The following is a 12,889-nucleotide window of genomic DNA, read 5'->3' on the forward strand; positions in this document are numbered from 1 at the left end:
TGGCTGACGTGGAAAGGGAGTCAGTATTCTTCAACAAGAGCAGTGCCACCATCCTGCACGATGTAGCCTGCTGGCAGACTGCATCATTTTGTCCTGCTAGTGGCATGTCCCTAGTTGAGGATGCCTCCTCCTGGCTTGGCCCATCTGACAAAACTGACTGAATCGGTGGCAGCGAGCTTGGCTCTGCAACAAGCCCTAAAAATAAAATTCCAAAGAACACATTTTTTACTGATCCCCGGGTGGTAGCCAGTGGGCTCACAAGTTGGTCTGGACAATGACAAAACGATAATGTCATGATTCAAGGGAAGTCTCTCAAGATACAGCCAACTCATAGGGCCGGTTGTGATCCCGGGTGTTTGTGCACACGTGCCAGCAAGCACCAGAAGCACATTGTAAGAACATTGCAAACTCCTTATCCGAATTGCGTGCTAGTTCCAAGGCCCCACATGAGCCACCTCCTAGAGAGTCAGTCACAAATCCAGATACTACTGTTCCCCCCAGAGGGGATACACCTATTAGAAGAGTGGACCCTTATTACATCAGGCAATATGGGAGTAACGGAACTCTCTGACTGGGCATAGAGGTGCAGATCCCCCTTCACTCTGGCTCTAGCGAATGTGGTGGTAAATAATTGCCCATTTTTGTTCCCCCCCAAAATCTGGAAGGCTCCCAAGTGGGGAAACGTGCTGCTGCACTACAGACCCTAGTCAAGAAAGCAAATTGATGTTTTTGAACCACTGCACCCTCCAGGGTGGCTGGTTGGTATGCAGCTACCATCATTGATACTTTCACGGGATTCCTGGATCACTTCCTCCAGAAATCCTGCTTCCCGTCATGTAAACTCCTTCTTAATCAGGTATGTGTTCATCTTCTCAGGCCCACCAGATGTTATAGATTCAGTTTAAGGTTCTCATTTCATTTCCCAAGCTGTTCCATCATGGGCTATAGAACTTGGAATCTCATGGAATTTCCATCTAGCTTACTAGCCCCAAGCAGCTGGACTTACAGAGAGGCATAAAGTCTACTCAAACATATGCTCCTTAAGCTTTTAAATGATAAATGATCCCCCAAATGGACAGATATTTTACCCCAAACTCTAATATAGCTTAATTTTTGGTCTTCAGATTTTCATCAACCCCTCCCCCACCCTACTTCCAGTCTCCTCTAAGGACTCCCTTGTTAGTACGTACAGGGAACCTTAACACCTTTGACATTAGAGAGGACATCATTCACATCCACCTACCAAATAAACGCTCCCCTCAACATTTTAATTTTCCCACACACTGACCACACGATTGAGGGTGTATTGTACAACATGACTCTCTTATAGCAGAGAGCCCAAGGGGACAAAGCCCTACCAAGTTGCTTGGAGATCATGATCATACAGATTTTATTGGCCCAGACAATATATGGCCCACTATCAGTAGTGAAGCTCAGGCCAAATGTGTGTGGTTAAAAACTACTACTTTTATTTATTAAAAAGTTCATTCCCCATAACAACACTGCTGAAAGAAATCTCCCTATCATTACTACCCTAACATATCAGGATTGATTATTTTATATTCACCAATAATAGGCTTGGGTTTAAGAGTACTAACTTAGAGCTGAGTCACTTGTGTCCCCAGCTCCACTATGTAAAAAGAGTAGAAACTTGCACGATTTTATGTATTTTTCTCATATGCAAAATGGAGACACTATTAGTAATTATCTTATAGTCATTGTGACAGTTAAATGTGTCAGCATATGTTAGACACTTTGAATAATTCTTGACATATTAATAGACACATAAATGTTAATTACTATCATCATCATCATCATCATTTCTATAATCTTAGTCATTACTATTATGGTAAATAGAACACTTATGGTTCTATGAGTAAGTTTTCCAAGCACACACATTAAAGATATCATTGTTTTTTTTTTCCTAAGTTTATTTTATGTATTTGGGAGAGAGAGAGAATACGGGAAGGACAGAGATAGAAAGAGAGAGAGAGAATCCCAAGTAGGCTCAGTGCTGTCAGCACAAAGCCCAATAAGAGGCTTGATCTCATGAACTGTGATATCATGACTTGAGCTGAAAGCAAGAGTTGGACGCTTATCTGACTGAGCCACCCAGTCACCCCCTAAAGATATTGCTAATCGTTGGCATTTTATGTACTTAATTTATCATTATTAATTCACCATTCAAAAAATGCATCATTATATTTTAGATGATTTGGAGAATAACCTTTGTGTTCATCCTTGTTTTTCCTACTTTTCAACAAAATTTTAAAATGTATATTAACAAATGTATCAAGATACAAAATTAATTGTTCTCAATATTCAATGTTAGTAAATGCACTGAGATTTTAGCTTCACAGGTAGGGAGACTGAGACATGATATGATTACTTCTAAATATCTTTAAATATGATTCACTTTGCCCATATATAAACCAAAAATTGAATTTCACTTTTTTCCATTCCTGTCTCAAAAATAAACTTTGTAAAAGAGTGCAAGTTTGGGTTTCCTTCCATCCAGTTAATCTAAATGCTGTGTGCTCAGGCTATCACTTTTGGGAAGATGATGTAAGAACGTTTCAATATATAGTTGGCATAATTGTGCATAGCTGCTGTCAAGAATTCCTAGGCAGAGACTGTCATCTGAAAAGGTTACTGTGACATTTCTAGAATATGCTTTTTCAAATATGAATGAAACATGTTGCCTTTTTGGTTGAGGGTAGGGAAGGCATGGAACCTGACATTTTCCACGGTGCCAAAATTAGAAAACAAAGTATTAGAATGCCAAGATTAATCAATCACTCAACAAGTATTTGTATAGTACCTACTTAGGTGTTGCTTGCACTGCTCAGAACTAGCATTTTATCAGATTTAAGTGTTTAGCCAAATGAAACCTAAAAATCAAGGAGTTGCTTTAATCTAAATTATATGGATCTGCCAAGAGAATGTTCCATATGTTGGAGCTTCTGAAGTACCTGCACCCTTTTGAATGAGTATTTTCTATGCTCAGAATTATTATAAATGCAGAATCAAATTCTGCCTATAATAAAATTTTATTCTTTGAAGAAACAGAGCATGAAATTTATGCAGTTAAGATGTATATACATACATATATAGACATATATATCTCACATAAATATATGATATATATATATATATGAAATCATTACATTGTATAACTTAAGCTTATACAATATTATAGGTCAATTATATCCCAAGAAAACTGGAAAAAATAAATAATAATTTCAAACAAATAACTTGCAATGTTAAAGTCCTGCTCTTCTAAAAGAAAAGTAGAATGTGCCAGAAGTAGAATCAGTCACTAAGTCTGGCTGTTTTTTGTGTTTTGTTTTTTTTTTTTTCTTCAAAGATGTATCAGCCTTAACAAAACTATTTAGAAAAGACTTATTTTAGGCTATATTTGTAGTGGGGATAATGGAAATAAATATAAACTGTAACACAATGGCATGGATTTCACACATTGGTTTAAAAACTCATTTGAAATCCTCTTGATTGTGAAAAGAGAGAGGCAAAGATCATGGCAAGAACCTTAGGAATGCTTCTAAATATTTCACATTGTGGAGGAGGTTTATTCAGATAATTTGGGGATGACGTCGCTGTGCTATCCTTCCTGTGGAGTTGCAAATGTCATGTTCCAAATTCAGGATAATTCCACAGCTGGAAAAGAGTTTTCACAAACTGGCTACCTGTCTTTTATTATGCTCTTATAAATCGTTAATCCTTTCTTATACAAATCCTTTAATTTAATCAAGATGACTCAGTGTGCTACTTTATGCCTAGTTTAAAATAATCCCATTTATAATAATAGTAGAAAATAAGGTTGAACAAATTATATTTATTTGCCTTTTTTTGTTTGTTTTTGCTCCTACTAATTAGAATTATGAAAAGTGCCTTTTTTACCCTGCTGTCTTGCTTAGTTGATTTCCATACCTGAAAAGGAAATAGCTAATTCAGCATAGAGGTAAATATTGTATTTATAGTCTTAAAGAAATAGTGAGATTATCAGAGGAATTGGATGTAAGTTATAACATGTATAATAAATGAGTGGACAAAGAAATTATATATATATTAACATATTAACATATGTTAATATATATTGTTTTGCTGGATTTGGTTTTGGTTGCTACATAAAAAAGTATGTGTATACATATACTTAAAAAAATTAACTATCAATGCAAGCATCTTTGCTCATTCACATCAATTCCTTGGCTCATTTCTTTGGTTTTGTTGTGGGTTCTTGATTCAAGGTTGTCTCTAGAATCTCTATTTAGGTAAGTTTGAAGGCTATCCTCTTTGCATAACAGTAACTTGGTATATTTCTGGCAATTGCAACAAGTGAAATTTACTGCAAGCAATCAATAAAATAAAAATCTCTTTATGCCCAGTAGTTATGGCCTATAGGAAGTAAACAAATAAAAATACAAGAAGTAAATAAATTCAAATATTGAACCCTAGTGCCTTTGGGCAAGAAAATGGCAGTTTTCCTTCAACATTCTTTTTCATTATAATCTTTCTCAAAACCTTCCCTGATCAACAGTCCCGTTATTTGGCCTTTTCACAGCACTATTAAGGTCCCCCAAATCATGACTCAGACCCCAGTCACAGCAGACCAAATCCTGGAAAAGGAGTCATCTGTGCTTCTAGCACTTATTTCATTTTATGTCAATTCCCACTATCCTAATTTTTGGTACTTCGCTAATGTTCCAAACACATTTGCAATGTTACTTCATCTAAAATGTTTTGACTTTCTCAGATCTGTGTGTCTTTTAAGATATATCTCTAATTTCCTAAAGCAATTACCCAAAATAATCATTGGCTAATTAACATTTACGTTTAAAATGATGGCCCAGGATAGTACCAGTCTGGAAGGATAAAGCTTTCCAGTAAATGAATAAAAGAGTCACTGAGACTCCTCCTATAACTTTGAGTAGTTCACTGTTTAAAGAAGGAGGCAGAAATATCATATGCAAATAATATGTATATGTATATATATATATATACATACATATATATACATATATATGTATGTATATATATATATACATATACATGTTTAAAATTAAGTATAATATGTGATAAATCCAATAGTACAATATTTATTAATTCTTCCAACAAATGTTTATTGAGCACCTAAACAGATATAGTTCTGTTTATTGGGCATCACAAAGAACAAAACACAAAATCCATGCTCTCATGAATTTTACATTCTATTTGAGAGAGACAGAAAATAATCTTAGTAAACAATTACGTCATGTAGCAAAGTTAGTAGTGTTAGAGAGAAAACATATGCAGTATCAGAGCAATGAGGACAGTCTAGGGAAATACTATAACTTTCAAGTAGGTTGGACAGAGTAAGACCTCAATTTAAAACTAGCATTTACTAAAGAATTTGGACAAGGTAGGGACGCAAGCTGGGGAAGAGAGAATGGTCAGCGTGAACTCAGGAATGCCAGCAACAACAAAGGGTCAGCTGCTGCGGCACAGGAAATAAATGGGAGAATGTTCTTTGCAAAGGCTTTAAGGATAAAATGAGGATTTTGCTTTCTACTCTGACTAAAATGAAAAGAGTAGTGTTTAGAACCGGGGAACCTCCAAATGGGATTTTGAAAATATTTCTTAGACCTCAATGCTGACAGCAGAGTGTAAGTGGGGCAAGGTAGCAACAGAGAGACCAGTGAGGAAGTTAATTGCTCCTAGTAATTGAGAAAAGGTGTGTTGGTTTAGGGTAGAATGCTGGAAATGGAGAGAAGTGGTGGGATCCCGTGTATGTTTTACAAATGAAGTGAAACCACCTTCTCGGATGTGGGCTTTACAAGAAACAGCAGGGTCCAAAATGACTGCAAAGTCTTGGGTTTGAGCATATCATTGGCGTAAAAGGGGAAAGACAGCCCATGCGACTAGCTGCTGCCTCACACTATTCACATCCTGCAGGATAACCTGGTCACCAAGTGGAAGTTCTGAACTCCTCACTGCACTCTTTCAAAGCAACGGGGGAGTCCCGCCAGCCGACCAGATGATAAAAGGAGACCAAAGGTTGGCTGTATTTCAAACTCAGTCGGAACAGGCTACACTTCGGGCAGATCTGAGTCAGCGAGATTTCCATTTATGGCCACCAGGGAGCTTGGCCAGGCCTTCCTGCAGCGCCCCCTACGGGTGCCCGCCCAGGCGCAAGTCCACAGGGCAGGGGAGCTGCAGCCTATGGTCAGCCTAAGCCAGGCAACAAAGGCCAGCAAAGGGGGGTGTAGCTGGTGAAGGCATAATGAAGACATATACAGACACTTAGGTAGATGTGTTAGTCAATGAACCAGATACTCGTAATTCTCAATCTGAAATCTGAGGGGTTTAAAATTTTTGACACTATCTTAGACATCTAATTGTTCATAATTTATATGTTTAAGTCTCCCAAGGAATCACTGGAACTCTTTTCACTGTGTGACATATCTACCTGACTATATAGACACTCAGCCTAAGAGTATTAATTTATCATTGCATAAACTTTCTTTGATATTTTGTTGAAAATAAAATCAATTGAGAATTGATTGACTTAATCGCCATTTCTAATGACTAAAGGTTATAAATCATTTTATTTCACTTATCCGAATATTTCAAGCATGATAAAGGATGGCAGAATAATTTTTCTCTGTGTTTAAAAAAGTTAATCACAGTGGAAGTTAAGTATCTTATTATAAATACTGAGTATTTTGATAACTATTTTACCATTTTTTGCATTTTCAGTAATAGAGGGATTATACACATATACAAAAATCATGTATAATTTATTATCACTTCCCTAGGGTCTAGAACACCTTTTGGTTTTTATAATAGATGCTCAAAATATTTGATGAATGAAAAAATAAATGGATGAATAAATGAAAAACCCACAGTTATCTGATGTAATCAATATCATGATACTGAGAGACATTTTCCCCATTTGCAATATAAAAACAAAAACTTAGACATATAATAACCTATGTATTGGGCATTCCTTAACAGAGCATCATGTAAGGGAGACTACTGAGAGAGTCTGAGCAGGGCATTATAGGGGTACTTTTTCATTTCAGGATCTCCAAGAAATTTAACACGTAACCTTCATTATCAAAAAATAATAGGATATCTGTTACCAAGGACTGCTTCAGAACTCTGAAAAATGATTTCTGTACAACATAGGATATAGGCAGAAAACCCGGCTGATCAATCTCCTTAACGATAATTTTGGAAACCTGATTTGGATGATACTAGAGATCACTGCTACAATTCTTAAATTTATTAAAATTGGATGATAAAAAAAAAGTGACAGAGCAAGTTAATGTCAGTTTGAAATTATCTGATGAGGATAATTAAAAATATTCAGATCAAGAATTCCAATTACTGATATCCAATATTAATAAAAATAGTTAATGCTGGAAATTTATAAACTAATTTTCAACCAAATGAATATTATGTTTTTAATCATAATTATTGTGAAATGTTTGTAAAATATACTTTCTTCTAATTTTTCCAATTTTTGTTGATTTTATTTGAATGAATGATCCTAAGACATTCAGGATTTTCTTTTCCTTCTGTTTAGTTTTTGTTTTATTTCATTTATTTTCCCTTTTAAACTTTGTCCTTTTTAGGGCACCTAGGTGGCTCAGTCTGGTTAAGCGTTCAACTTCAGCTCAGGTCATGATCTCACAGTCTGTGAGTTCGAGCCCCGTGTCGGGCTCTGTGCTGACAGCTCGGAGCCTGGAGCCTGGAGCCTGCTTCGGATCCTGTGTCTCCCTCTCTGTCTCTGCCCCTCCCCCACTTATGCTCTGTCTCTCAAAGTACGAATAAACATTTAAAAAAAAATTAAAAATAAATAAATAAATAAACTCTGTCCTTTTTAGTCAGCCTTCTGGGTATATGCATGGCATCTTAAAATACAATAAGTGAACCAAGTTAGGTTTTACTATGATCTGATGTATCAGCCTTGTAATGTGACTAATTTTAACTAGACCACATAGGTTGTTTTTCATTCACAATTATATTACCACACAAACTGTCTGTAGTCAGTGAAATGTATGCTTTTTCAGCCTGGAAGTTGGGGGGGAAATATCATCCAAGAAGACTGAAATAAATAATTCTGCACTAAGGATATGTCAATATTGTACTCTCACTCCAAAAGCATAGCATTTTCACTAATTGGAAAGCACACAAATCTTTGGTATTGTTTATGATTTCCTCAGCAGGGAATGCGCCTTCCTAGTGTAGGCCCAACAGAGAGCTCCATTTATAAATAAATCATATTTGGAGCTTGAGAGACAAGAGAGCAGTTGGTGGCAGTTGGCTTTTGTGAATCTCAGGGACACCAGATAATTAACTGCCAGTATTTTTTTTTTCCTTTCTATTGAATCATTCATTGACAGAAAAACAGACTTAATTACAAATAAATCTATAATGCCTTTTTGAAAACTTGACATAATCACGATGCTGTATCTTAATGGAATATTCAGCATTATTACTATCATAACCAAGCATTTTCAAAGTCACCATGGGAAGCAAGTATATTTTCCATTAAAGGATTATTTCAGTACAAAATCTGTCTCAACTATTCTTACCTGTAAAACTCAAAAAACAAATGTCATACAAAAATAAAAAAAGTTATATTCTTTCAGATATTATTTTAACGAATATGAACAAAATGAAATGACTGTATTGCTGATGTCTGGGGATATTTAGCATAAAGGCAGCCATGTTTTTAAATCGGCTTAATGGTACAAGACTATTACTTTTAATTTGACAAGTTTTTCACGTATCAGAGCATAACAAAACTCACTGGAAAAACAATTCATACCTATATCCTATTAACTTGTTTAGATGTCCCAAAGTAACAATAATGACTTTGTGCCCTTACCTGCATTCAGTGGACTTTTGTACCAAGACAGTCCATGAAGAAACTTCTTCTTCCTAGGAAAAGAAATGAAGCTGGAGACAAGGTAGTTGTAAAAACTTGTTTATTTTTTTTAAAAATAAATACAAAAATATAAATATAAAACATTAGCAGATAGAATTTGATGAAATGAAATTGCACAAACGTTTGTATACCAGGTTGCATATCATACCTACTAACACCACATGTACTTTTTTTTTTTTTAATTTAATGTACAGAACAGGATATACCTTAAATGTTTTTCTTCACCTTTTTTTTTTTTTTTTTTTTTTTTTTTATAAAAGCTTCATTTGCAAGGGCAGGACGTGTATCTAACAGAAGCGGCTTGTGAGGTTCCTATCCTGTTCGTGTTTCTGAAATTATCTTTTATTTCTAAGATGGACAACACTGAATTTCCATAGCTTTGGCTCTTGGAAGTGATTAAATAAAATTTCGCATATATTCCATGAGACATCCTACAGGAAAGAATTAATGGAATTAATGAACAAATTAAGAAGTAAATGGGAAAAAATTGTGCTGAGTGGCAGGAAAACTCTCCTGAATATCAAATATTGTGAAGGGGGGGACGGTGCCCGTCCAGTTACCTCCTCTTGTTGGAACGGAATCGATAGCCTAGGTTAAGAGTCTTTGTCACTGTCCCCGCCACCGTACATTTCGGCCAGCTTGTTAAACCGGGGGCCCCACTCTCGGAGGTAATCGTAGTTTTGGTCTCCGTCAGTGGTCCCCGATTCTAAGGAGCTCAGAGACTCCGCGATGGAATCGTTCCCTTCGTAGGCGTAGGTTGCCAGGGAGTCGTAGGGGGGCGCGGTGGGGTCGAGATCATGCTCTTTCAGCCTTTCGTTAATGAAATCGCGGACGTCTGTGTTATCCGGGGCCGTGGGAGTCCTGCGCGGTATGAATAACGTCTCCGGGATGATGTCTCGCCGAAGCTTCTTCTCCTCGATCGCTGCAGGATTCCTCAGGGTGCCGATATCAAAGGCCTGGGTGTCCTCCTCTCCGCCACCCTCGTCGTTATAGCTCACGATGTTGTCTCTGATGTCCTCTTTAGACAAGATCAGAGGCTCCTTTTTTCGCTGTCTTTTCAGAGCTGCAAACAGTACTACTATAACTTGAAAAAAAGAAAAGAAGATTCATTAGCGGTCCATCTAAAAGCACTATATAAATGACGAGTGGAAGCACTGGAAAGGAGCTTAAGTTACTTAGGTTTTCGGGGACAGGCTAGAATTTCAGATTAATTTTGTCCTTCCATCCCTTTGGGGGGTGGGGGGGTGGGGGGAAGGGAGAAGAGATTGTTGAGGTTTGGCCAGGAAGGGTGGTTTAAGTGCAGTGTTTGCGATTTATTTTTAAAGCCATCTGGGATATTTCTCAAATACAGTGAGATATTTTGCCTATTTTTTTTTTCCTAAGATCTGTTTAAAGTTAGCTCCTGATTGTACAGACATTATTTCTATTTTGCACTGAATAGTGACATAAGGTGTTACATAAAAAATAGACAGACATTGAATTCAGCTTCAAATAAAACAGTTAAGGACAAAAACATGCCCATAGTTTTCACATCCTTATACAATATTAAAAAGGCAGCATTGTTTGCAAGATATGGAGGTATTGGTTTGGGTTAAATAGCTTTGCTGATGGATTTACATAGATTTCTTTTTGTTACATTGTTAAAAGAAAAAGATTTTTTTCTTGCATTTTTTTTTTCTTACAGTGTCTTAATTAGTGGAGGGGAAGTGACCTCCTGATTAGACACTCTTGGTTTAGCAATCTTTGAGGTATTACATGAAAGTATGTATTTATGTGAGACCAAAAATAAGTTGTAGGACCACAAGATGGCAAAGAGTGAATTCCAGCTTCTACACTGAATTACCTACAGAAACTATGTGTGAACCTTAGCTAGATACATCTTAAACAATTGTAGATGTACAGATAGAAACGTGTATCACTCAGGGCACCTGGGTGGCTCAGGTGGTTGAGCATCCGACTTTGGCTCAGGTCACTATCTGGCAGTTCGTGAGTTCAAGCCACGCATTGGGCTCTGTGCTGACAGCTCGGAGCCTGGAGCCTGCTTCCGATTCTGTGTCTCCCTCTCTCTCTCTCTGTCCCTCCCCTGCTCATGCTCTGTCTCTCTCTGTCTCAAAAAATAAATAAGAACATTAAAAAAAAATAAAAAAAGAAACGTGTATCACTCAAAAAGGACATTTCCCTACTTCCCTGACAAGTTACAAATAATAATAAGACAATAATTTTACTAACCATAATGCAATAGCATAAAAGATGGAAGAATATTAATCTCAGATTCCCTCTGGTTGTATGACTTTTCCCACCCTCATTCAGTATCCACAAACATTTTGGAGATGATCCTTTAAAATGATGACTTGGGGAAACAGAAGTGAATTCAATTAGATAAGAAAAGAGAGAGAAAATCTTTTACCAGATATATGTACAGTGAAATATCTATATTTATTTAAATTCTTTAGAATATACACTTATAGGAGATGGAATTTATTATCATTATGAATGGAATATGTCCTCTCAAAATTCATGCTAAAGCCTAAATCCCCAAGGTGATGGTATTTGGAAGTGGGGTCTTTAGGAGGTAATTAAGTCATTAAGTGGGGCCCTCATGAATTGAAATAGTGCTTAGTGCTTTTATAAAAAGCAACAAACAGATGATTACTGTCTGCCACGTGCGGATACAATTGAAGATGGCCGTCTTCAACTAGGAAGTATGCCCTCCCCAAATTTGGAACCTGCCAGTGCCTTGATTTTGGACTTTCCAGCCTCCAAAACTATGAGAAATAAATGTGTGTGGTTCAAGCCATCCAGTTTATGGTATTGTTACAGCAGCCTGAACTAAGAGAATTATATTATTATGTGAAGTTTTGTTTTGTTTTCTCTTTATTAACACAGGACTGTCAGGCTGCTTGCCTTCAAGCTTGTGTGAAAGGGCAAACAAGGGACTTTTTTAATGCAACACAAAATAAAGTTTTAATCCATTGATAAGTATTCTTGACCTTCAAAGTGGTTAAAAAATAAATAGGCCAGCATTAAGTGGAAAAAAAAAAAGTTTATTCTTCAAGTCTTTGAGAAAATGTGACATTTTATTTTGCTTAAATTCATATATTCATGCACGCACATAAACTTGTGATGTAAAGATTTTGAACCTTAGATTACTTATTATCAACCAAACGACCCTACCCAGTAAAAAATGTTCTAATAATGAGGATAATGAAACTTACTAAGATTGGATCCAAAATCCAAGTTCATTTTACTGCTTCTTAAAATGTCAGATACAATGTTTTTTGATTAGGGTCATAGGAATGTGCACAATAGTTTTAAGATAATGCAACTGGAGAGTAAACTTAATCAGATTTTTCATTCAAAGGCAGTTAAAAAGCAATTTGCTCTAGGTTATAAAATCAAGTATTATTGTAGGGAAAATGAACCAGGTAAAGGCCTATTTCAACATTATTTCAATGAAAAGGTAAGATAGTGAGACCTCCATCCAGCCATAATACGAACAAAAAAACTGGAAATAAACTTTAGATTTACTAAAAATCTATCTACAACTAACAGCAAAGGGTCTTGCCTTCGTTGAGCCACTCAGAAATTGTATGATTTTGAAAAATGTTTCGAATAGCTCTAACTTTCGGTCTTATTTAAAAAAAATGTAATAACTATCTGACCAGATAAAATATTTTAATTTAACAATATCCTATGGTTAACCTATGTCTGTCTTAAATATTGGAGTTAATTTGGGAGGAGATATTTTATTTATTTATTTATTTATTTATTTATTTATTTAAAATTAAAGTTTTGGGTTTTTTTTGAAAGAGACAAGGTGAAAGTGAGCAAGGGAGAGAGAGCGAGAGAGAGAGAGAGAGAGAGAGAAACAGGGCTCACACAAAGAGGGGGTTCTGCTCACCCAATGTGGGACTCGAACTCATGACCTGAGCCAAA

At 36.2% G+C, this 12,889-nt stretch overlaps 1 protein-coding gene across 3 annotated transcripts in view; it reads right to left on the reverse strand.

Moving 5' to 3' along the window:
• Nucleotides 1–12,889, reverse strand: part of LOC109267758 (cadherin-10) — a 179,327-nt gene that overhangs the window by 3,061 nt on the left and 163,377 nt on the right. For 2 of the 3 annotated variants that reach the window (XM_053906905.1, XM_019450741.2), the window contains exon 12: nucleotides 8,977–10,037. In XM_053906905.1, the coding sequence (XP_053762880.1) occupies nucleotides 9,547–10,037 (491 nt within the window). In that variant the 3' untranslated portion in view covers nucleotides 8,977–9,546. Of the gene's footprint in view, nucleotides 1–8,893; nucleotides 8,947–8,976; nucleotides 10,038–12,889 lie in introns of those variants that run through there. The other variant, XR_008423673.1, reaches the window with a different exon arrangement.

This window comes from Panthera pardus, unplaced genomic scaffold (genome assembly GCF_024362965.1).
Source record: "Panthera pardus isolate Hobbes unplaced genomic scaffold, ASM2436296v1 HiC_scaffold_2, whole genome shotgun sequence".
NCBI lineage: Eukaryota > Metazoa > Chordata > Mammalia > Carnivora > Felidae > Panthera > Panthera pardus.